The following is a 27,723-nucleotide window of genomic DNA, read 5'->3' as shown; positions in this document are numbered from 1 at the left end:
AAAACACAGAGAATTGCGAGTCAACTCATTGAAAACAATACAGACACATGGGACAATTTAGTTGATGCAGGGATTAATGCCAGAAGTGTTACAGTTGTTGTTGGTTGAAGAGATCGGTTGGTATAAGAGACAGATGCATCAACCATTGCTCTCTAATAATGTTAAATTCATATGAGATTAAGAATCAAATATATTTGTCAGATAGTAAGTTTGTGGGTTCAAAATTCCTCAGCCACCATACATCTCGTCAGGAGGGACTACCTAAAAGATTGGACTCCCTGAATAATCGAACAATCATGATATTTCAAATTTCAAAAGTGCTCCCTCCCCTCTTTATCTCACTATCTCTCTCCCCCCTCTCATTCCTTCTCTTTCTCCCTCCCTCCTTTCCCTTATCTCTCCCCGTCGGTCAGTACTCTCTCTCACTCTGTCTTTCCCTCTGTTGTCTCTTGGAGTCCCTCCCTCCTTTCCCTTCTCTCTTCCTATTGGTAGTAAGTAGTCCCTCCTTTTTCCTCCCTCCTCTCTCTATCCCTCCCTCCTCTCTCTATCCCTCCCCCTTTATCTCAATCCCTCCCTCCCCCTTTCCCACATTCTGTCTTTCCGACATTCTCCTTCTTTCTTTCTCTCTCTCTCCCTCCCTCCCTATCTTTCCCTCCCTCCCCCAATCCATTCTCAGACTCCCTCTTTTTTCCCTCTCTTCCCAACATTCTGTCTTTCTCACTCTTCTCCCTCCCATCACTCCCATGCTTCTTTATGACAGATAGAAACAAAAGTGCAAATCTCCATTTTACAGATAGAAACCAAAGTGTAAACCAGTTTCTCTCTTTTCCACATTCAGTCTTTTTCACTCTTCTCCCTCCCACCACTCCCACACTGTCTTTTTACAGACAAAAACCTAAGTGCAAACCAATTCATATTCATACATGTACCTACCCTGTGGTCAACCGCTGGCCCAAATGCAAAGTTATTGACAAAAATTATGCTGCAAAGGAAAGATTCACATAGGAAACAATTAAAATCTATACTTTATATAAAGGAGTTTGTATCAATGGGCTCTTCCATTTAAAAACCACACCCCTTGTGGAAGATTTTTAAATTCCAACCAAATTCATCAATTAATTCAGATCCATGAGTTTCCATCTGTAAAGGTGTGGACAATTTTGACATTCCACATAAAATTGTCAAAGGTGGTTAAATTGTGTTGTATTTTTCCAAAATTTTTCCAGATTGCAGCTTTTCCAACATAAAACGCACACAAAATCCACCTGGATCGACAATACATCTAGTTTGACTGAACTTGAGATAGTAGTAGCAGCATCTTCTACAAAAGGGGTATAGATTTCAAATGGAATAGCCTCATTACATACAAATACTGTAAAAAACAGAAATTTTCGCGGTACATTAATTTTTGCGCCCAACACAGCTACCACGGAAATAAAAACAAGCGAATATGTTCTTTTAATGTATAGGTCTATGTAAGAAAACTCAAAATCGCAAATTTAAAAACAAGCAATGTAGTTCAAAATCGGCAAAGCGCAAAAAATTACACGCACAAAAATTACCACTTTTACAGTACATTCGCATATGGCTTGCTTTTATAAAGGCCAAATCTGCAACTTGGCAAATAGCGCTCCACACATCTCACATAATACCATGTCACTAGTTTTGTGCACTACTACTGGTCTATTCCAGTTGAAACCCCTTTGGAAGACATGACCTTCATCTTCCACACAGGGAGTGTGAATTTCAAATGGGGTTACCTGAATTTACCATAGTGGGTATATGGATTTCAAATTAGTATACAGCTCAACTTACCGTACTTTTCCTAACCAGACAGTCCATGCCAAAATTGTTACTACACCTTTACATTTCATCGAATCTCTTTTTGATGTCTGTCATTTTGAACATCACACTTGAAAGATGTATGCTATGTAGAAACTTTATTTTGCAATTTCATAATTTGCATATTATTAGCATATTTGCAAGAAAAACATGAAAATCAATAAATACCTATATTTTTCACAATTTCAATATTTTATTAGAAATTAAGCATGTAGGCCGTTTGTTATGACTTGATGAATGAAGCTGTTAAAACAGATTTTGATATTTTTGCTTATTTTTCCTTTTTTGCCCCAAAATGTGTAAAAATCATCATTTTTTGGATGACCTATATTTTCTTTGAATATTTATCAAATTTCTTAATTTATGTATATTACTGTGCAGAAAAAGATGTCCAAAAAATCTGTTAAAACAGATTTCCAATAAATTGTTCCATTTTCCATTTTGGGTTAAATACTAATTTTCATGCGCGGGATATTTGAAACATAAAATGAAAACATGTCCATTGCACTTTTTCCTCGAGATGTTCTATAATATCAAGGTTACGGATATATTATAATCCCTTCTTATCTTCACTGATCCATCAGATACCTATTGTTATGAATGATCAATGAAAAGGTTCAGAACTGGGCTACTAATGGTCTTGTCAAGTATCTATAGTTATTTTCATGACTGTGTCAACTCAAAAATCATGCAAGGTCAAATGTAGGAAAAGTATGATCAGTTGAGCTGTAGCCCCATTTTTTTTTCCAAACAATTTTCTTTTAAACACATATTTTACCGACGTTTACATATCAAACATTCTTCCATAGAATAAAGTGATACAGACTATTCACCAAGAGGCAAAGTCCCTGTGCTGAGGGAATTCTTGCATATATTCATGAGGGCAAATTGTTTGATCGTGCATGTCCAACAAATCACCCCAACATTGCGTACCTTTGCATGTGTGCGAAAGAACGTTGTGCGTCTTTGTGTTTAAGGGAGACCGTAAAAGTACCAGGTATGTGTATTATAGCAGTTTCATATGTCACACTCCGTGGAACAATAGGCCCTCATTCAAAGATGATGCTGGGACTTTGCCAGTTGGTGAATTGTCTGTATATTACTAATTGCTTTATTCACTCACATTTACAAAAATTCATGCTGTCATCAATTTAAAAAAGAAAAATACTAAAATAAAATAGAAACACTTACTTTGCTTCACTTATTTTCTGTTGCATTTCTTTGGTTAAAAAGTCGCCCTTTATCAGATGATACGGACTGTACTCTTTACCATACCAAGCCATCCAACGTTTGAATTCTCTCTCCATTAACTGAGGATAACAAAGATATACCAGGGTTAGAGTTGGGAACAAAATTAACGGGGTCCGACCTCCTTGTTTTTTCAAATTTTAATGTCCAAGAGTCAACCTGACCCCTAAAGCCCCACTGCTTTAAAAAAAAAAAAAAGGAGCCCAAAAGGATATCTTAAATTGGTCTTGACAAACAATAGAAATGCCTGTTCATTTTATTCACGACCCAGATCGCTTACATTGTTTTTATAAAAAAATAATATTATCCATAGGCACTTGTGAATTGATAAAAAGTAAATAATTTACAAAATAGGCCTATAAATTACAACGCTTTCCAGTAGACCATGGCAAGCCACCTTGCCTGCTGACTCACCGCCATTTTGTTTTTATGTTTTTATATTTTTGTTTCTGTGCTTAACAATTAAGTGGGGAATGGCTTTAAAACTTGTTTAAGCAATACTTTTTGCATTTGTACGTAATAATCATGTACAAGATCATGCCTGTCATTGATATTGAGTTCTGAATCCGTCACCCAAACTTGCCCGAAAACCCCTGCCAAATACAGCATGTAGCGCAGTAAATATCATAACACATCAGTTTTCTGGCCAGCGACTTTGGCATATTTTTATTTTAAATCTTTGTTTTGGTATGACCATCCTTCCAATGCTGACACCAAAATGGGGATTGTGGAGTTCTTACCTTAGAGTATTTAGCAGGTACCTCAGCTTTCTCAATGCCAAAAGCCAATTTACACGGTGTAGCCGCTGAAATCTGAAGAACCACTTGGCCCACACCTGTAGGAAAACAGATGATTGGATTAAACCATGAGAACTACCTGCCGATTGGCCAAAATGAATATTGTGTCCGATTTTGAACCAATCAAGGAGGGTATTAATAAGATTAATAAAATGCAAGTTTGACCATAAATAGTTTTAAGCCTAGTCATAATTGGCAATTGAAATGAGCATTTGAAGTTATCAACCAATTAAAAATGCTGTTAGATGACCAGTAGTGTCCAGGGGGTTAATATCCTGTTGAGTGTTATTTTTATAGATACACAAAGGTACCCAGTTGCAGCATACTTTTCTGAGTAGCAGCAAGTGATCGCAAAGTTAGCCCAATTGCAGTTGAAGCATGATGATGATGTGTTTTGCATGGTGATATGGTTTTAGGTAAGTTACTGAACCCCTTGAATGTACTCCAAGGATAGACACTCACCACTACCGAGATCGATGAACAAATCTGTATCTTTGACGACGACATGTTCCAGCATCTGGGCTACTAAGTCATAGGACGTCTCCCCATATACCTATAAATGGATATAAGTTTACATGTGTAAGGAACTGACTATGGCGACATCTTGGCTATTGATCCAGAAACACATATGACAATCAGAGTATACTTTTTCATATAAAAACACATTCGAACACAGGCGTCGGGCGCAGAGTTATTGATATCCATGTGACTTCCATGTGTGCCATAGTGAGGGATTTATGTTGTACAATGACTTTCGCGTGGGAGCATCCTTTGCACGGGAACATTTCAAGCGCACAAAATTAACATATTTGCACATTGTGTGATTTCGCACTGCTATTATTAGAAAGTCTGTTCAATTTTTAATGGGCAAACTGTACTAATTGTTATTAAAATTGTTTATTTCAACAAATTTACAAGAATAAAATCCTAAGATTTGGTTTTAAAAGCAGGTTAAAAAGTGACAGTTATAACTTAACATCTTATAAGTAGCCCATGAAAGGAAAACTAGTTGAGACTTGTGGTTCAAAAATAATTGGGGAATATGAGCATTTGCAAACGTAGCCCCCGAAAGTTAAATTGTTTCTATCTTCTTTCAGGATATCACAAAATATATATGAAATTTCATCGCAAAACGTGGTAAATCCATTTGAGAAAAATACCAAATTGTGTTAGACGTGACGTTTATCGCATTTTGCAAAAACGAAATAACTTACGCACCAGTTTACTGCTGGATATTTTGCGAGTTAGTGAAATTATTTTTACGTAATCACGCCATCTCTCGACTATTTGGGAGTGTTATCTCAATTTTCATATATTTGGTGCTTATCGCGTTTTGCTATGAAACTCTTCATGATATGCGGTTTATCAACTCTGCTTAATAATACAACCACACCCATATTCATTTGTTAACTAAAAAGAGCAGGTACATGGTACATGTAATTGAGTGTATGTGTCACAGGTGTCATTAAACATTGTTTGGCTTATAGTTGGCGAAAAAAATAACATTGTGTATTGATATAGAATGGCGTGCCATGTGTACACAGTTGGGGAACACACTTGCGCTAGTTCCGCCTTGCGTAATGCGTGGCTGCCACACACTTATGCGAATCTACACAAGTTTAAGCTGGGACTTTATTGACACATGCAGTAACCGAATAATTTTTGCCAATTTATAAGCCAAACACACTTTACCTCTGGACGAGACCTACCTCTGGTGAGAATGGTTCGTATGCGTTAAGTTTGTCTGGGTCGTCTATAGCGTGGCTGTAAACCTGCTGCATGATGTGCTTCAGGTGGTCGGGTGTGGCTCGGGTCTTGGGCCGGTTGACTGATGTCCCCTTCCACTGAAAATAAAAGAAACAAAGGACGGTACATAGTAGGTGATCTACAAATTGAATATGTGTGCTCTTTAGTGAGGGCAAAACATCACAGATACACTTGCGTATCTGTAACAAGTGTAATTTGTGTCCAATACCAATAATTGGAATTCCTTCTGAACAATATCTTCTAAAGCAGGGACTTCTTAATAGGCAGCTCACAGGCAGATCCGGCCTGCCAGCTAATAGCGGCCAGCCCTTGAGCAGCCTAAGAGTGTACAGTAAACAGTGTATGCCTTCAAACAAAGATCTTTTTGATCTGTTTGGCCCTCCATAGCCTGCGAGCAAGTATTTGACAACCCGTGTGGACTTTGTTTCACTTGGGAGGTTATGCCAGTTAAAAATCCATCCACCTAAATGAAATCTACACCCTCTGAGTGAGTGATTAAAGTCATGTCTTCCATAGGGGGGGGTGTATGGATTTCAACTGGAATAGCCATTTGATAACTTACCATACTCTTGATGACGTCAATGGCTCGGTTGTACTTCTCACATAGCGTGCTCATGCTTTCATAACTGCAATAACAAAATGAAAAAAACAAAAAGGTTTTTAATTAAATTCTCAATTTTATCACCGACGTAGGCCTACATGTATTTTATCATCGCGTAAAAAGAACCAGTTCACGCCATGGCAATGCGATGCTATGCAGATTCATTGAGGTACCGTACACATGAGATGACGACATGCCGACTTGTAATGCGCTGTAACGATGCTCACTAAACGATGTGCGCATCGGCCTGAGGCGTACTGACATCAAATGACGACATCTCAGATGTACTCGCAAAGGCTTATGGGATTTACAGAAGAGGTCAATCAGAATCCCAAACCGACAAAGAATGCGAAAGAAAGCTGGTAAATAGTAAACGCTAAATTTATACACCTTGAAGTGAGCCCTCTGTTGATCAAGATGGAGATTTCTAATTACAGACTGTATGACCCCATTTTCACCTCCACCCCCCTTTCTTTAGTTCAGGGTTCTATTACAATCATAATGAGTTCATCAGAAATCAGAGAATATCAACTTGGAAAAACAACTTTTTTTCACAAACCTAATTATTTTCTTCATTTTTAATAAGAATTTTTCCCTAAAAAAAAATCAGCACTTCATTTGTAACCCATAAATATTCCAACCCTGTGCATGGTTTGGCCGCAAAGTAGCCACTTATTCACCACTACGGAATATTATGTCGCATGAAAATACCGGTCCATCAAAATATTCATTGTCTAAACTGGAGTGAGACAGGCAATCTATTAATAGCAGGAGAGGAAATACCTCATAGGGAAGTGGGGACAACTCAAAACATTTATGCCCTGGCTCAAGTACAAGTTCAACTTAAAAATTTCACTGGTCGTTTATTTTCACGAAAGCACTCAAAAAAGGGTCTGTACTTTAACAGTGGAAGATGACCCCCAAAAGTCCTTTACTAGGTATTAGGTTCTAGCATGCCATGGTCACTGGTTCAAAGCCAGTGTTATAAACTGGGCAGATCATGTGATCAGAAACCACAGTCAGTGGCTATGGGGACATGGGAGTATACTTGCGACTTAGTGGCCCTCAAATTCATGAAAATTCGGTTTAGAAAGGTGTATGTTTTAAAATCTTTCTCGAAAAAATGCCAATTTTTGCCAGATTTGTGAAGATTTTCCAAAAATGTGTATAATTTCGGTTTGTTTTTAAAATCATATTTGGTTTAAAGTTTGGTAGTTTTTCAGAATCCCAACCACACACCCCACCCAATCCAAAGATGGGACCCCCGATGCTGAACATCCACCTGTTGTGTGACAAAAAGGAGTTGGGAATGGAACCACATGTCCAACCCACACCTTTAAAAAATAGACAGTCTAGCATTCTAGACTGCGGTATGACATTTTAATCAAGGATTTCCTTCAAAATAATCCATAAATACAAGCTTTTATTTTGCAAACAAAAAAAATTTTGTCGGCCTAACATTACTAGTACAGTGTGTGACCCGAAACTGCAATGTCACGTGGCGTTTAGCAATGACACATACGCAGAAGGGGAAATTAACAACATGATTTCAATTTCAAAGTTAAAAATAACTTGGCACATTACACATACTACCCTTGGTTATGATTATATTGAGTTATTTTTAACTCTCGTCTGAAGTCAATCTTTTTTGCCAAGTGCTTGTAAATTTCTTATCCACATATAAATAGAGTTTGTAAGCATTTTAAAAACCAAATCCTATTCTGAATTCCGCCCGACCCCAACTCCCATGCCCCCCCCCCCCAAAAAAAAATTTAATTAAATGGTATGTCGCTAATACTGTGTTTTGTAAGCATGGAAAATGTGGAATCTTAAAGCTCATTCCAGGGACATTTTGGAATTTGGAGGGAAATTTTGCATCCTGATGAAAGAAATACAAAAAATAAGAAATTAAGATTTGTGAAAAGCTATTTGAAGGAAAATTTTCTGGAGTGAAATTTTCCCACAAAATTTTCCCGCTCTGGTGCTTTGCCTCTTATTGTTAATGTAGTTACGGTATATTGATGTTATTATTGTAGTATTTCCTTGTTGTTTTCCGGTCACGTTTCCATGGTTGCTCCTCTAAAATTGGGTGTGTCAAACACACATTCTTAACCAGATCCAATGAAGAGCTACAAACATGTAAATACCAGTACTAGGAAATCCAATTTACCAATTCAACTTTGCACCATTTCCCTTCAAGTGCAAACCCGAAATAGGAACTTGGGTAACTTCCTCTTCGGTAGTTAAGTTTTGTCAATGACAACTGAAAAACAAAACATTGACTAAAATCTTGTTTTGGGCCATGACTCTGCTATTTATCTGTGAACTGCCCAGATTCACTAGGATCCACAAGATACTCATCTAATCAGAGGCACAGTTCTTTAACCCCAATACATTTGCACATTCATTGAATGACCGTTGAAAATTTGGGTACAAAAACTCATACTCCTGGTCTTTGTAAAATTCACATGAACCAGGACACAGGAGCAATTTTCTAAAACAAATTGCTCCTGGTTCCAATTATGCACTTGATGCAGTAGTGCCCTGGAGTAGTGCTGATGGTATGCCGTTTATATGCAGAAAAGGAATATACTATTTGAAAATTGCTCCTGTTTCTTCAGAAATTACTCCTGGTCCTTGTAATATCCCAGTGAACCAGGAGCAATGCTCAAAAACAAATTGCTCCTGGTTCCAGTCCGCTTATTTCAAGGCTCCTTCAGCCAGCGACCCAGCACTGCTAATATAATTTTTCTTAAAATCATCTGTAACCACCTGTAACAAGATACAGTGGCGTCATCATATTGGGGGGCACAAGCCGTTTTTCTGCAATATTCCTATGGGATTTTTTAAAAGTTCAGATCAATAAGCCTAATCGCCATTGTGACTTCCGGTTTTTGAGAGCACTTTTAGGACACTTTGACCTCTGACATATCAGGGAAATTGCTCTAATTATTATTTATTTATCTATTATTGTAAAAATGTTATCATTAAAAATATTTAAATAATTAATTTATATAACAAATATTTTTTGGATTTGTTTTTATTCTAGTAAAAAAATTTTTTGTATGCACAAAAACCAATATTTTTGAATTTTTGCGATAGGTCAAAGGACAAAGTGTCCTAAAAATGCAAAAACTGTCCCACAATGCATTGCAAACTTCTAATGCCGATTTGGCTTATTGGGGGGCATGTGCCCCATGCCCCTACGCCACTGACAAGATACTTATTTTTACTTGCTTGCTTCTATATGATGATACTCTCCGAGACATCTCCGTCAGCATCACATCTACTCCACAGTCCACAAAAAGTCACGTCTGCTGTCATTTCTCACAACTTCCACTTTATCACGTTCTATGCTATCCTCATATTTGTGTGTTTTTACATCATTTTACGAGAAAGATTTACTCAATTTTTACTCGTAAAACAACAGAAAAAACCCACAGATAACAAGATACATATTTTTACTCGCTTTCCGAGACATCTCCATCAGTATGTATCTCCTCCACACAAATACATGTCTACTGTCATTTCTCACAACTTCCACTTGTCAGTTGTCACGTTCTATACTATCCTCATTTACAGTGTGTTTTTACATCGTTTTACGAGAAAGATTTACTCACTTTTTCTCGTAAAACAATATATAAAGCACACAGGATATATAAACAACTTTACAAATTTCTCTGCAAGTGAAGACGCAACAGGATTGGGCAGGATAGAACACAGACAAGTCAACCATTGAACTTCAGCGCGACCACGGTTTAGGGACGCACCATTAGATTCTCAGGGGGCATGGGAGTTTGGGTCAGGCAGAATTTTTTTTTTTCGCCGCCGAAGGCGGCGGAATTTTTTTTTTTTCGCCTCCAAGAGCACCAAATTTATTTTTTTCGCCGCCATTATTTTTTTTCAATTTTAATGTATATTTTTATACAAAGTTGGGTGGGGAAATTTTTTTTTACTCATCAGTGAGGCAAAATTTTTTTTTTCGTCTCACTAGTGGGCAAAGTTTTTTTTTTTTTTCTCACTAGTGGGCAAAGTTTTTTTTTTTTAAAAAACTCCCATGCCCCCCCCCCTGGAAATCTAATGGTGTGCCCTTACATCATACATGTCACACGTGAAATAAAATCGCAACAAAAAATAAGACAAGTATGAGATTTCAGTCTAGTCTAGTACTAAACAATCATCGCTACTAGCAGCACGGGATTAAGGTCGCTCGCGCTCTAGTCTCTGGAGTGGGCTACTCTTTCCAGGAAATGTGATAATACATCAAGGAAGTTTAGGATATGAACCTCTACTTGTAGGCTGTTCTTTTGCCACATTGGCCTTGGTGTCACCATGTATGTAGCCACTAGCTACTACGATAGTAGAGAGAGCCATTAATTTTCAAGTTTCATATACCAACTAGGATATTAAATGGGCGGTTCCATTTAAAATCCATACCACCCCTGTGGAAGATTTAGCTAAAGCCTTCCACAGAGGGAGTATGAGTTTTGAATACAATTTAAACAACTGGGTATCTTCCATTTGAAACACTCACTCCAATTGTGCGATATAGGTAAAGCCATAATACAGGGTGAGTATGGGTTTCAAAATGATTTTAACATTTGAAAAATGGATTTTGAAAATAAATAAATAAAACAGCATAAAAACTGCAATTTGCTAAATCCAGCGGGAGTAAAATGCAAAAAGCTGGTGATTTTATTAATGCCCGTGGGGGCTTTGACTTTTGAGACAAACTATTAAATTAAGAATGCCTTATCATCATTTTTTCCCACCCTAAAAGTCACACTTTGCCCCCTTTTACCCCACCCCAGCCCCATCTCTGGAAATATCCTGGCTACACCACCGAGAACTTTCTAACAATATCAGTTGACCATATTGTACAGGAAATATCGTATCATTATCAACTGTAATTATATGATTGTAATTGCATGCCATCAGTCTTGTTTACACCGCAAATGTCATGGTCGTCACAATAGGATATATCCTCCCCCTTTTCATTCATTAGTTTGTCTTTCACTTCATTCAGGAAGTTATTTTCATTCTTTCAATAGACCAACTCGATTGTGACAGTGCACAAGTACCGGTAATGAATGACTGAATGAATGAAGCGCCATTGTTTACATGACATTCCAAACCGGTAACTCCTATATATTATGGTGAATGTTTCACGCTTGGCTCGTTTTGCACATCCCTGCCTGCCATCCATTTTGTAAGCTTTATGCACGTGGCACACAAACCACTGGATGACTAGATTCTAAAATTATACAGAAAGTGCATTTCAGGTTTCATGAGACCCTCCCATAAATGCTACCTGTTGATTGGCAACAAGAAGGCTGATGTATTATTTATTGAGCCAATCAGCAAACATGGTAAGCATCAGGATTGCACTAAAAATGTACAAGCTGTATTCTAATTGGTCACTCAGATCTCACATATAAACCAATCAGAAATGATGTGGGTGAAGGCAATTTTGAGAACCGCTGTAGGTAAGGCAACTTTGTTCCCAGGGGGCTCAGTAACACTGAGAATAATTGCACTTATAAATCTGAAAAGTCAGAAAATATATCAATTAGGCTAATTCTTTTTTTTTTATCATCATTGTGAACTTTTGCTTAAAATCACCGAGCACAGCTAACGAACTACTAACAAAAAGAAAAACTGGAAATGACCAAATAAACAAACACACACTGTATGAATGAACTTGAACCTTGACATTTGTAACCGGTAAATACAGTAAGTACTTACTGTAGTAGTAGTAGTAGTAGTAACAGCTGTATACTATACATGTGCATAATATAGTAACAGTAGGCGTGTTCTGAAATAGGGCGACGTGTAATTAAATGTAGAAGCTATAATCTAATAGGCTACACACATTTCAAACTGAATTAGGTCTAGTGAATGAATAGTTTGAGCTGCAACAAGGACGTTTTTTTTCTAAATCAATTGTACATCATGTAATTAGCAAGTTAACAAATGAATGACTTGAACATTTGACATTTGCAACCGGTACTATGTACCTGTAGTAGTAGTAGTACACGTAGTACTAGAACAGCTGTATAGAGAAGCGTTGTATTGTAGATGTTTTACACAGAATTAGGTCTTATGAATGAATAGTTTGAGCATCAAATGACATTTTCTGAATGCATTTGAACTGTTGACATTTTAAAACCATTCAAGTGCTGGCGATATTGATACATTCAAGCAACATGAAGTAGTAGGTGTTTGATCCATTTCAGGGAAATTTAGATATGCAGTGACAAGGAAGAGGATGTCACCTCTAAAGCCTAAGGGACCATTCAAACACTTGTAACGGGGGCCTGATGCAAAAAGGGGGGCCTGAAATTTTTTATCCTTCTGAAGGGGCCTTTAAAAAAAATCACCTTAAATTTTCTCGTAGAACATGAGTTTACACTATTTTCTATGGAGTTGACATACATTTTTCATGGCCAAAAAAGAAGGGGGCTGAAAATAATTTTAGGTCCAAAAGGGAGCCCTGAAAAAAAAAGTGAATATTTCATTATTCACTACACTCAATTTATTTTGTTTGAAACCAAAATGTTAGTTGGTATCTTCCCTTTCAAATGTCAGCTGCCTCCCACCAATATTTCAGGTAAAAGGCCAGGCTAATTTGTCCTGATGTATCTTGAGAGCCATTTTATTCATAACATTCATCCGAAACCAGGCAAAGCACTGCCAACAGAATATGACGGGGCAGGGATATGATGCAGGAGGAAAAACTGGAGCACCAAGCGAAAAACATGATGCATCACCTCATTACATCAAATGACACCCCTATTACTCTGCAAAGACCTGTCTCCTTTGCTTTCATATGAGAATACAAAATGTAGTCTGGCTAAACATGAAGTTATATTACAAACATATTTTATAAGATCTGGATGTGCTCCGTTCACTTGTACTTTTTGTCATTATCGACCCATGTTACACTAGATAACAAATCAGTACACAAAATTGAAATGGAAGAAATGTATTGTTGGAGGTGTAAAATGATAAATTGATAAGCATCCATACTTTCTACCCTACCATGGTCAGAACACCCACCCCTTCCTCTCCCTGGAGGTAAATTTCAACGCTCTGCAGGGTCTATTGTTCTATTGTTTCCGATTAGAGCGCTGACATATTGGAAAATGTTGCCAATCAATATTCATGAGAGTGTACATTCAACGTCCAGTTTTATGTAAATTGGGTGAGTTGTGTTAGGTAGGTGTGAAATACATCTGACTGGGCGTTTTAATTACGTAACGAATAAAGGCATTGACATCATCGAATGGCTGCCCAGTGCTGTTATGTGTTTAGTTATTATATAGGCCTAATAATAATTATTAAATGTATTCATCATTCCTTTCTTTTCCCTTCTCTGTACTTATTCTTTCCTAGGCCTACACTTTATCACTCCCTCACTCTCATTGTCCCCTCTCACCCTCCCTCTCTCATTCCCAGAATTTTCCTTATATTTCTATTTATCTACTTGTCTTTATTATATCTTTTTATTTCTCCCTTCCTCCAGCCCTCTCTCATTCTCCATATTCCCTCCTCCCCTCTTCCTCCCTCCTCCCCTCCAAAGACTTCTCACAGAGGTGAATCTGCCCCTCCCCAACCCCCTTCCCTCTTGGGTACGCCCACTATTTCTATACCAATCTCCTTCTTAAAATAAAATTAAATGGAAATTTCTTAAAAACAACCTTTATAGACCTATACTTATACTTACATGTATACGTATAGCGATTACCATTATAGTGTAATATAGATATATGGACTGGACATGGCAGCCTTCATACATTCTAATGTGTAATCGATCAGCGAGAGCATTCAATTTATTTAAATGAAACGCCTAACGTCAGGTGGGTGGTAAAGATGATTGCATCGACAGCTAAAGCCTCCTTATATACTTCAGACCCACACAAGCACACACCTGGGATACGTGAGTACAATGGTACCACTTTACACATGACTGCCCTTACACATGACTGTAGTGTGGTCACTTATTGATACTCGCCTGTTGTGTAGAGCGTTAATATGATGCCGGATCAGTGACCAATTTAATGGCGGAACCCCTTTATTGAAACAATGGTACCACTTTTATGAATAGCCTGTCGCAACTTCTAATCGGCATCAAACGAACAAAAGATTATATAATCTATTGCGACTCTATTTCTATTTAAAACCTCTTTGGTAAATTTACATAACTTGAATGAAACTGTTTAATTATCTTGGGAGAAAAATTGTAAATCACACCTACAAACAATTTAAACCCATGCCAACAAGATTGACCCCTCTGTACCTTTTAAAACACAAGATTTGCAGCAATCCGCCCCCTTCAAATAATTCAGACATCAACTACAGCTCATTCATTATGTTGTCAACCTTTCAACAAATACAAAAAGGAAATCAACCAACCTCCCACCCACATAAGACACTTGACACTTGACCATGAAACAACAGTTCTTGCATCAATCCACCCGTAAGACATTTATCATCCTATTTCATTATATCGCCATCAATCCACCCCTAAAACATGTATCATAATTATTATCCTCTCCATCACTGAACATAAAGATTACTTCATCCCACCTTGTCACAAATCATTGCAGATGAGAAAATCAGACATTAAAAAAAACCCTCCCACACCAATCGATCTTTACATCAAGCAAACTCCCTCTGGCATTACCCCCGCCCCCTTCATATTGAAAATGTGCATTACATCTAAGATTTAGTTTCTATTATATCCTTCATTAATATATTCTCGTTCATTAATTGGTTAAACGAGTATCATGTGACCAAAAATAGTTTTGCTATTTTGCAAAGCAGTTAAAAAGCCGACTCAAAGTGCTATTTCCCGGGATATATTTTTTGCTATACTCCTCTGAGCGCCAGATGACCTCATAGCCGCGTCGCAGTTCCTAGTGGTCGGTGCAACTCGCCACACACGCTGGATATCGCTACGGTTCTGGGGTATTAATGTATAGCAAGTCGTGTTGTCTTCATGGCAGTACACAAGCAGCAGCACAGAAGTGCAGCTAAAATACGGCAGTTTAATGACATAATCTGAGTTACATCAGGAACAATTAATATTGACGGCGAAATAACAGAGAACATGGTTACTCGTTTCACGGCGGTATTGTAGAGGTTACAACATTACAACGGTAAGCTTTATAGCCACTCAATTGTGTGCGTGCTTTGTGCATGTAGGCCTACGTGTATTCAATCAAAACAAAGCACGGCAAACCTAGCCTAGCCTTGATTGTGCTAGGGCTTAGCCTACATTTATGCCTAGGCCTATGTCTATGATAAAGGCCTTTCTATTATTTAACCAATTAATGAACAATGAATATATTAATGAAGGATATAAAACAAATATTTACTGCTCTAAATTCGGGATCTGGTGGAATCTATTGGTCCCCTCGGTGAACTGGAGACCGTGAGCCTACTATTTCCCTCGACCTGGCGGTCTCGGGAAATAGTAGGCTCACGGTCTCCAGTTCACCTCGGGGACCAATAGATTCCACCAGATCCCTCATGAGCAGTAAATATTTGTATAATATCCACCTCTCGAAAATCAATCCCCTAAAGACATTATATTATACCAGTTATTAAACAGGGTCACAGGAATCAGAATTATTACATAATTCACACAAATTAGTTTAGGAGAATCTCTGAGAATTGGATCCTCCGGATTTTCACAGAATTTCTGAGCCTGCTTCACTTCTGTTCCACACACCTCATTTTTTCTTTGAATGCAAGCACTTTCCGTACCTGGCAGGCTGGCAGAGCTCAAACTATTTCTTTTTGATGACAAAAGGGCTGTTTTGAACATGGTCATGTGTCATATGGTGGGGCACATTTGCGTTACAAGCACTGATTTTGATAATTTGTCCTCCTTTTCACTTAAATTGTTACATGTCTAAAACTATACATCTCACACCAACAAAACTATACATTTTTGGAAAGCTTATGTTCCAAGGAATCCAACTATGCAAAAATGAAGTTGGTATACAGGGTGCGTAAGAAAATATATAGGGTGATATCATGAAAAAAATTAATTTTACTAGTAAATTCATAATTTATTGCATTTACTACTGATATGGAATACATCAAATGTAATCTAATTTTGTGGCAGGCAACACTATGAGCTTGAATAAAATTTATACTTTTGCTATGTTATGAATGACCAAAGTGGTGATACAGGGTGTGAAAATATATGTAACTTCACGCACAAAATGTTGATTACATTTTTGAAAATATTTTCTTTAGAGTGTATCCTACATTTATTTTAACTGCATATTTGGATTCCTGGGGTATAAAGCTTTCCAAAAATGTATACATTTCCTCTCTTAGGGTGTATAATTCTCAAGATACAACAATTGAAAGCCAAAACGCATGTTGTGACTGAAAATCTTGACATTTGTGTGTAAGTGAATAGGAAAAATTTAGGTTCTTGTGACTTGCGGCTCTCAGTGAATACTTGTAAACACAATTAGATCAAATTAATAGCTGAATAAGAATAATGAATGATCAAGCTTTCATTTGAGGTATGATTTGCAAGTATAGCACACTATTTGGCAATGATATAATTCAAAATTCAAAAAGATGCCATGTCTCCCATAGAGAATGCACATACTCCTCCACCGCTTATCCTCCACCACTTATCCACCAGGTTTATCTTCGTTAACATTTTGGTATTTTTCACTAATTAAACAAATTGGCTTTCCAAATTGAGAAACATATTTGAAAATTAGAATAATCAGGCTGTATAATGAGCCCAAACTTGATGCAATTGGACCAAGAATAGCCCTGTGACAACAAGTTAAATCAGAAAGAGGAGAGAAAAATGTAACGTCACCAGGTATTTTGGGGTCCCACCATAAGACACACGACCACATATTCTATTACTTTTTGCCATTTTTCACTGGGGGTGGGTGTATTTTGCGGCGAATCGCCCTTAGCCCCGTATATTTTGAGTCAGGACTGTTAACAGATACATGTATTTCTAATGATGTAGAACAGAACATAAGCAGTCAGTCTGCCATGTTTGCTTGTCGCTCAAGGTGGGTAAATAGTGTACCTCCCAGTGGCGGTCCAGGGCAGCCCCAGCCCCTGGATTGGATTTTAGCTGTTTTATATAATGCTTACGATGGGCTCTCCTTGGACATAAATTTGCAACTGTGCGCCGTTTGGAATGCGAAAATGCGCAAGAAGTGGCATGCTTGCCGCCAGTTGAGGATCCCTGAAAAAGAGTACCGTAGAAATGTCAGCTGTTTGAGTGTGTCTACATTTGTTGTCTCTTGCCCCTCTGCATCTACGTATTGTCTGTGTTTTCCTTATTTCCAAACATCCAAGTTGGTAAATAAATATGTACTATATGCTCTTTTTGTTTAGTACTTCAAAATTCAAAATCTGTCAGAAACCACGACAACAGTTTTGAGAAAATTTATATTTTAAGATGAATGGTGGGTGTTTGATTGAAGATGCAAGGCTGTCAAACAACATGTACTTCATAATCTTATTAATATTAAAACACGTTCCCAGAATATTGTTCCCACATTTCTTTTTTCCACAAATCTCATCTAACCTGGAGGTATCGGATCCTGTTTTGCTATCTAGAATTATCATGCGATAGTAGCAAACTCTTATAAGGGATACCTCATATATATGAACAAATTGTGTAAGTTTCTGAGAAATTGATGCAACCAGTTTCAGTTTCTAATGTGAAGAGTGTGGGCACCAGGCCTGAAGTACATACACATGTATATTATTTTCAAAATGATTTAAAATTTCTTCATAAATGTTACAGTGGGGATGTACAAGTTAGCGAATCTATTTGGCTTGGACCTCAAGACAGCAGGGTCAGAATTTTGGCAAGAATCCGAGAATCGATTCTCGCAAAGATTTGCATGAATCAAAGTTAATTCTTGCAAATTAACTTTTGTACGGTAATTGATTTGCAAGAATCAAATGATTCCTGCAAATTTATTTTGCAAGAATCAATATTGATTCTCGCACTGCAAAACAAAATTCTGACCCTGGACCAGGCATGAGAACGATTAGGCCTATCTATGAAAAAAAAGTTTGAAAAAGCCTGAAAAGATGTGTGAAATGAGGCTAAAAAGGCCAAAAATGGGCTGAAATTAAAAGAAAGTGCGGAAATTTGGACCACAAAAAGCAGGGAATCCTGCAAAAGCAAGAAAATTATCATGCCTGCCCTGGACAGTCGCGTCCATGTGTGATACACACACGACAAAGGCGGTGTATGCGTAGGGAGCAGTCAACTGCGCCGCATTGAACGCTGAAAGATGCACTGTCTTCTACTGTTTCGAGGAAGTAAAATGGATGGATTATATATAGTGGCAGGTCCAAAGTAGCAAGACAACAAGTTTAGCAAGCAAGACAACAAGTTTGGACAACAAAGAAAACAAATTTTGTTGGGAGTAAAAAATAAGTAACCATGAAAAACACAGAACTGATAACTCATTGTGTATTCTGCTACATCCAAAGACTATTCGCGAATGGAACCAACTCGACCAGGACCTACGCACCGCACCCGACGTCAAAACCTTCAAGATCAAGCTAGAAACCATCAACATCAAGACGCTGACTTCAAAGGCCCACTTCAATATTTAATTAACTGCAACTTTGCACATGACCCACCCCCCAACGTATGCGACAACCAGAGATGGTGATTGTACGTTCAACGACAGATACAGATACATACTATTCCAAACACTGCATTACAAGACAATGTAGTATCACCATACAGATGTCTCCACAAGTTACAGTTTAGTTTTGCCAGTTGTCTGTCAATGTTTGTAAACATTGGGCATAGCCAGCCAGGGTATGACTAGATGCACTCAGTGTTCTCAGATTGAAGCATTTCATTTCAAATTCAGTGACAATCCTCACTAAGGTTTTTAAGGAAAACTTTAATTTTCAAGATACGATACATATAGTCTACAGAGTATTTACATGTAAATTAGTAAGTTCACTGAATCATATGAACTTACATCAGTTGCTGATCTGACCTGATGATCCTGATCCCCATTAATGTACCATATTTGAACTACACCGGTACATACTTTGTAATTTTAGCTCATCGCTACAAAAGTGTACACTTGCCATCAGAGTTTGTATTCTTAAGCAGTTCATTTGTGGAACAAGCTGCATGCCATCACATTCACATGAGCCTGCCATGCCCTGGTTATTTCACATGATGAACAGGGCATACACATAAATTACACATCAGCAAGTGTGAAGGAACTTGCTGAAAACTGTATCTTGAGTACTTTCATTTCTAGGGGTCCTTAAAAATGAGTCAAACTCAACGTTTTAAAACTGTACACTTTACAACGCTACCATATGCCCGACAGATCTTGAGATGATTTGGTAACAAGCTCCGTTAATAATTTGCAATGATTTGTGCATAAATTATGTAAATTGCCGCCTTATATTTGCATATTTTTTAGCAACCACATATGGGCAGAGCACAGAGCTCCTTCCGCTCCCCAAATGGCATCCCTAAATGGGCACTTGCAAAAATAACAGTATAACAGAGTCGACTCAGTCGAGTCAGTATGCACACTAATTAACTGTAAACACCATATTTTGTGAACAAGAATTTCCTAAAAAGGGTCTCATCCCAATCCTGTTACAAACTTACCAGTTGGGGTCATAATCTTTGAGGACATTATTCTTCATAGCCAACTGCAGCTCAGGGATGTCGCCACAAACCCACCTGTAAAAAAAAACAAAAAAACAAGTAGATTAGTAAATTTTGCAAGTGACCCCCTAGATGACCTTTGACCTTACAACACCTGTTGACATCACACGTGTCAATGTACCCAAGGATGATTGTGTCCCATTGAAATCCATCAAAACATGTTAGAGAAATCAACAAAATAAGCCATAGCCCGAAATATTATAGGCCGACTACTATTTGTCACAAAAATATATATCTAAAATTTTATTTTTTTCATTAGTAACTAGTTAAACCAGCTTCGCAGTATGCAGTGAAACTATCACTAGCAACAAATGCAATTTCAATGCAAAAAACAAAATGGGCCAAAATTAGAACAAAAATTTGTAGATATTACCAATACCAATTGAAGGTATTATTTTTGCGGTATTTTGAACCTTTTTGCCCAGTATTTCGAGCCGGAGCACAGAGAGCAACTAATTGCGCGTCACCTCCCTGGTCCGTAGTCGGTACGCCTCTGGCTATGTCTCACATTGCAACAACTGCTATGTATCACACAAACTCACATGTAGTAACTTTTTCATTGCATTTTTGCAAAAAAATTAATTTTAAACAAAGTTGACAAAAAGGTTACTCACTTGATGGTGTCAACAATTTCTTTAGCTCCATCACTCTTGTCCTGTGAAACAAAATTATGAAATTGAAAAGGAAAAAAATTCATAATATTAAAACAGGCATCAATGTCGTGTTTTTTTGGGAGAAATCACTACAGTTGTAAAAGCACGAAGTCAAGGGACGGGTAATAATTATGTTGGGGGGCACTTGATACTTGCCCCCTTTTTATGTACCAACAAATATTTGCCCCTGTGTCACATCTCTAGTTCACCTGATCGTCTATTGATGTAGGTATGCTAGGTGAATTCAAATTTGCCATCAAACTGCATCATTTTATAAGCCCTTGAGTAAACAAAGCCAAAACTGAAAACCTTTTCTTCTTAGTCTCATTATGATAGCAGCTTTTTTAATGGAACTGCTATCAAAATCCTCTAAAATTCCATGTGCGATTGTCTTATCACCATAAAAAATCATGAATATATTTGGGTCAAGTGAAGTATAGAAAACACATTTATGTAGGTTTCCTTGACCGGCCAGTTCTTTTTCTATGTAAATATGCATTGACATTGTCGGCGAATTTGGCTGACTAGCAAATTATGTGTTAACTAAGGTTTGCCTGGCATACCTAATTGATGTATAATTAAAGACAGAGATAAAAAGACTAGTTCGCATCTAAAATTCTGACAACTAAACAGAAAATGCAGGTCAGCAACCAACCAATCATGGCACCCCTTTGCTCTGACGTTAGAACTTAGACGTGATTTAGTCTAATTATACCTCCGTCTTTCATTAAATAGTGTACGGCAACGGACTTATGGTACTGAAAAAAAACCACTATCATCATGGCAGAAAATGCTAGAAATTGTAGCGTATACATTACAAACATTCTCTTACATGTAGATCTATCACAGGCATCACTGTGAATCCAGGAAACACCAGAATTGCAGACTGCAACTTCTGCAAGTATTTCTAAATATTCCATAATTCCGACAATCAGTACACGATGCACATGTATTACTGTACTAGTACAGCACAAACAGGTAAGGGCTGTGCAGTAATTATTTGTCCACATGTGAAAAAGCATGCATTAAACCTAGGACAGGAGCTTCCAGGGGTGCTGCGGACTGCTGCCCCTTGTATGTACCCCCACGGACTGGAGGGCGCTCGCATTACTAGGCCATCCGCCATCATGGACTACCGTTCGAGTTCTCTGAAACCGAGTGTACATGATATTGCATTGTTGATCTATTTTTGGAGGAGAACAACCACCGAGTACAGTCTACACTTTGTACACATCATGATCATACATACAGTATACAGTCAGTACATAGACACAGTCAGTACACTATAAACAGACTAAACACTCATGAAAGACATCACACAAATTTAGCAACAAGAACAAATCAGTTGACAATCATTCATGCGTACAAACATGTGAAATCAACAAGAACAAAAGCCCAAAACACGCATCCATAGACATGATGGATGACATTAACCATTGGCACAACACTAGCCATAAGATCATACATGTAGTAGAATTCCAGAACGGTATTATACCGCGTTTACACTGTACACTATACAAAATCCCAAAATTTAAATGTCACAAGTCTATGCACGCTGGCTACGGAATTGTATACAACACGCGTACACACGTACACACGCTATAAAAATAATACTGTACCGTGTGCTGTAGTGGCCACGAATAAACCGCCGATTCTGTCCCTGCCGGACTATTTAATCTCAATTCTTTCGCCATCGAATACTTCTCCGATCTTCACTCCATCCGTCTGTCTGTATAATTTAACAAATCTAGTTAAATAACTGTCATTTTAGGAAAAATAATACATTTCACATTCGCTCTGTGTGTACAAGCTGTACAAAGAAATGCACCCGAAGCAGCCGGTCATGTGACTGAATGGCGGGCTTTGATTGGTCAATAATGCCGGGAATGGGAAGAAATCATTGCGGTGCAGGGGTGTTTCCCCAACACCTGAGTCAGTATTCACAACAAACCGCAGTAAGTTTCTTGGTATTTTGAAGGGGGTTTCCCGAGTCAGCCGGCTTAGTTGATGTAGTATAATTGCGAATTATTTTAATGTGATAATTAATATGGAATTGGCACATGAGCACATGACATGACTGTCATTATGTCATATGGCACAGATCCAACTTTGTTAGGCACATAAAATAGTAAAAAAAAAAAAAAAAAAAAAAAAAAAAAACTTGACCTAATTGCATAGTGACATTCAAAATGGACAGCTGAACCATGTAAGCTCATGTAGCTACATGAGCATGAAGCGATTTTCTTTCTTCTTTGATAATATTTTGTACTTTGATCCCGGACTTTGACTTGCTATAAACTGAAAAGTGATATGCCTAGGCCAGTTGATTAATATTTTGTGATACAAAAACTAGTAGGCCTACTAAAATAAAAAATCTTAAGAAAAATAAAATTATGCAAATGATGACAACAATTAATTGATTGATTGATTGATATTGACATTGATAAAGGCCTATGGTGATTGAATGTGATGATCGATTTGATTGGTTGATATGTTGATTGTTTGATTGATTGTTTGATCGATTGATTGCCATCGATCGATTGATGTTTCAAGTGACTCAAGATTGGGGCAAGATAGCACCTGCACCGTAGGTCCTAGCACCAACAACTGAAGATAGCTGATGATAGGCCTATGTACAACTTGCTATCTACTGAAGATAGCTCGTAGGCTATTTAGCCTAGGCCTACATGTATTGCCTATTAACTGCTGATATAGGCTATAGTTCATCATAAAATACTAAATAGGGGCCTATATCGATAATTGATTGGTTGATTGGTTGATTGATTGGCCTATCACATCAAAACATCGTCATCATATTAATGTTTAGCATCAGCATTAGCATTTGAGTATCAGGTATATCAGGGTTTAAAAATAAATAAAAATGCCCTGGCTCACCCAACGCAACGTAATCGATGATCACAAAAGTTAACCCCTGCATGCGCAAACTATAGGCCTACTCTACATGCTTTACGGTAGGCCTAGTAACAATTGAGCAACTTTGTCACTTCTTATACGATCCGATTTCAATTTAAACACTCATTTTTCTTTTGTTTTCTTAAGTTATCCAAGTTATCTCAAGATAAATCATCTCTGAACGGGACATTCAAAGAATTTAACACTGATAGGCCGGCATGTTCGTTGCTTTAAACATTCAGTAATCAATTCAACAATGGGCATTATCATTAATACTATTAAACGTCCGGGGTGACGTACATATTCGAGCAGAAAGGGAGAACTTACTTCAATGATGAAACTAATATTCTATATCGGAAAATTTTTGTGAGGGGTACATTTTCGCGCTTTTCACGATTGATTTCACGCAGAAATATTTTAAACCCAAAATAGGCTTCAACAAGTTCAATGTGCAGCTGTTTTTGAGACCGCGAATAAAATAAACCGTGAAAATAATCAGATCAGATAAAATCGCGAAATATTAATACCGTTAAAATATTCCGATATACAGATTACAGAACTATACTGACGTTTTTACGGGCGATCATATGCTATGACGATATGATCACGTCACACACCTCATAGTATTAAATAAAGATATATAAAAAGATTGGGATACGAATGCGCGTAAAGTGACGGGCATAAATTTACACGGAAGAAGAGATTTCGTGAAAAAAAGGCGAGTTGATACGTTCATGCCATATATGGTTACATTTGATCCAAATCAGATTGAATTTATTCAATTTCAAGGAAAGATTTCAGTGAAGCTCTGTGTGGATTGTAATCTGGATAGTTCTGGATGGATATCTGTTTGATTTTAAGGGTGTGTTTTCGAGCTTTTTCACGTTTTTTTTTTATTTCAATTATATATGAACAATATCAAGTGTGATTTTAATTTTTAAAAGCTGTCGAGCCAAATAAAAGAAATAATTCCTGCTCGGAATTTAGCAGATGGAACTTCATTTTTCATCAGCGAGGGCATGGCAGGGGCATATTATACGCCTATAATAGGCCTAGGCTATACCCAGGTTTTTTTTAGCTTGGGTGCCAAATTTCCAAAAAGTAAACCTTTTCCGAAATAAATTTATCGCTTACATCATAATGCATGCAAAACGTGAACTTACACTAGCCCCCTGGCTTAGTCCAATCTGGTTTAAAGGGTTTAACATTTTGAAAAAAAGTGGCCATATTGTTAAGTATCCTGTATAATTTGGACCTTAATTGATATACAATATTGCCATATTAATTGTCAACTTTCTGCAACTTTGCAAAATGTTACCAGCCTTTGCGCAACTTTAACAGGCAATGCAATATTGTACAGGTTTGGCCAAGTTTGGACATTTTTTAAAGTAACATGAGGCCTTTTTCACTGGTATGCACTGGAAAAAAAACCAACTAAAGCCCTTCTATAAACCGTTTAAACGTGTTATACTCGTATACGCAACGCCTCCTATACCTTTACGTATATATAAAACGGACAATCTTTAGCAGATAGCAAGTTGAACATATGGATTATCTTCAGCAGATAGCAAGTTTGATATATGGATTATCTTCAGTAGATAGCAAGTTGGCTATGTGGACTATTTTCATAAGATAGCAGGGTGGATATATATTGACTATCTTCAGTAGATAGCAAGTTGGATATATGAACTATCTTCAATGCTTCAATAGAGCAAGCTGAACATATATGCATGGACCATCTTCAGTAGATACCAAGCTGGACATATGGACAGTAGATAGCAAGTTGGGCATTTTTTCAGAAGTATTTAACAAACTACCGTAGAATTCCGTCTACAAGCATATATGCCTCTAAACGAGGTATTTTTTTGACGAAAGAGACGAAAGGCAAATACCCTCCACAAATACATTACAATAGATTGGTCTTACAATAATACGTGTTTGTACAGTCGCCTATATCAGTAATATAGTTGTTCAAACTCCAAATAATGTTTTTGTGGAGAGTTTCTGCCTCTCGTCTCTTGCATTAAAAAAAAACCCGTTTACAGGCATATATATGCTTGTAGACAAGGTTTTACGGTATATTCAGTAGATATCACTCTGTACATATTTATTATCTTCAGTAGATAGCACGTTGTACATATTTACTATCTTCATTAGAAGTAAGTTGGACATATTTACTATCTTCAGTAGATAGCAATTTGGATATATTTACTATCTTCAGTAGATAGCAGCGTGGATATATATTGACTATCTTCAGTAGATAGGAAGTTATATATGGACTATACAGTGGATAGCAAGTCAGTAGATAGCAAGTTGGACATATGGACTATCTTCAGTAGATAGCAAGTTGGACATGGACTATCTTCAGTAGATATAGCAAGTTGGATATATGAACTATCTTCAGTAGATAGCAAGTAGTACATATTTATTATCTTCAGTAGATAGCAAGTTGAACACATTCACTATCTTCAGTATATAGCAAGTTGGACATATTTACTATCTTCAGTAGATAGTAATTTGGATATATGGACTATCTTCAGTAGATAGCAGCGTGGATATATATTGACTATCTTCAGTAGATAGGAAGTTATATATGTGGACTATACAGTGGATAGCAAGTCAGTAGATAGCAAGTTGGACATATGGACTATCTTCAGTAGATAGCAAGTTGGACATGGACTATCTTCAGTAGATAGCAAGTTGGATATATGAACTATCTTCAGTAGATAGCAAGTTGAACACATTCACTATCTTAGTATATACGGTATACCAAGTTGGACATATTTACTATCTCCAGTAGATAGCAAGTTGGACACATTTACTATCTTAGTATATACGGTATACCAAGTTGGACATATTTACTATCTTCAGTAGATAGCAAGTTGGACACATTTACTATCTTCAGTAGATAGCAAATAGGACATAACCCAGCAAACACAAAAACGTTTTAAAAACATTTTAAATAAGTTATATTTTGGCTTTTGGTTTAGGTAAAACGTTTTAATAACATTAAAATGTCGGGTTATATAAAGGTCATGATAACGTTTTAAAACGTTTTGTATGAAAACACACTACAACAATATTTTTAAATGTTTTCAACTCATGTTATTGTAAACTATTTTTGCAAACATTTTTGCCAAATATTGTGTCAATACTTAAATAACATTATGTTAAAATATTTGAACCCAGCAAACACAGAAATGTTCTTATATTGTTTTTTTTTTCAAAACCTTTTAATAACATTTAAATGTCGGGCTATATAAATGTCATGAAAACGTTTTAAAAACGTTACTGAAAATATTTTGGGCAAACATTTTTCGCAAAATATTTTCAGTAGTATCTTCAGTAGATAGCAAGTTGTACATATTTACTATCTTCAGTAGATAGCAAGTTTGGCATATTTACTATCTTCAGTAGATAGCAAGTGGGACATATTTACTTTCTTCAGTAGATACCGGTAGCAAGTTGGACAGGAAATTGGATATATGGACTGTCTTCAGTAGATAGCAAGTTGGATATATGAACTATCTTCAGTAGATAGCAACCCAGCAAACACAAAACGTTTTCGACATCATTCGCAAAAGGTTATAAAAGGTTGTCAGAAAACGTTTAAATGTCGGGTTATATAAAGGGTATATTAAGAGTATAAAACGTTTTCATAACCTTAAAAACATTTTTGATAATCTACTGCTCAGCAAACAAAAATGTTTTACAGAAAACGTTTAAATGTCGGGTTATATAAAGGGTATAAAAACGTTTTAATAACATTCCAAAAACATTCTTGAAAACTTGGTACAAAACATTCTAAACAAATCTTATTTTATGGTTGATAAAATATTTTGCGAAAAGTGTTTGCCCAAAATATTTGCAATAACGTTTTAAAAACGTTTTCATGACCTTTTTACAACCCGACATTTAAATGTTATTAAAAGGTTTTGAAAAAAACACTTTAAGAACATTTTTGTGTTTGCTGGGTTCAAATATTTTAACATAATGTTATTTAAGTATTGACACAATATTTGGCAAAAAAAAAAAAAAAAATAGTTTACAATAACATTTTTTGAAAACATGTAAAAATATTGTTGTAGTGTGTTTTCATACAAAACGTTTTAAAACGTTATCATGACCTTTATATAACCCGACATTTTAATGTTATTAAAACGTTTGTACCTA

General features: G+C 36.9%; 1 protein-coding gene across 1 annotated transcript in view; it reads right to left on the bottom strand.

Annotated features, from left to right (window-relative positions):
* Window positions 1-22,475, bottom strand: part of LOC140140112 (uncharacterized) — a 59,478-nt gene extending 37,003 nt beyond the window's left edge. Inside the window, 9 exon segments of the mRNA XM_072161945.1 lie at window positions 934-982; window positions 3,034-3,152; window positions 3,831-3,925; window positions 4,350-4,440; window positions 5,597-5,731; window positions 6,217-6,280; window positions 19,925-19,999; window positions 20,599-20,639; window positions 22,257-22,475. Coding sequence (XP_072018046.1) covers window positions 934-982; window positions 3,034-3,152; window positions 3,831-3,925; window positions 4,350-4,440; window positions 5,597-5,731; window positions 6,217-6,280; window positions 19,925-19,999; window positions 20,599-20,639; window positions 22,257-22,331 — 744 coding nt within the window. The 5' untranslated portion in view covers window positions 22,332-22,475.
* Window positions 22,476-27,723: the final 5,248 nt, after the last annotated feature.

This window comes from Amphiura filiformis, chromosome 2 (genome assembly GCF_039555335.1).
Source record: "Amphiura filiformis chromosome 2, Afil_fr2py, whole genome shotgun sequence".
Taxonomy (NCBI): Eukaryota; Metazoa; Echinodermata; class Ophiuroidea; order Amphilepidida; family Amphiuridae; genus Amphiura; species Amphiura filiformis.
The sequence above is the reverse complement of the archived record's forward strand: the minus strand, read 5'-3'. Positions and strand labels throughout refer to the sequence as shown.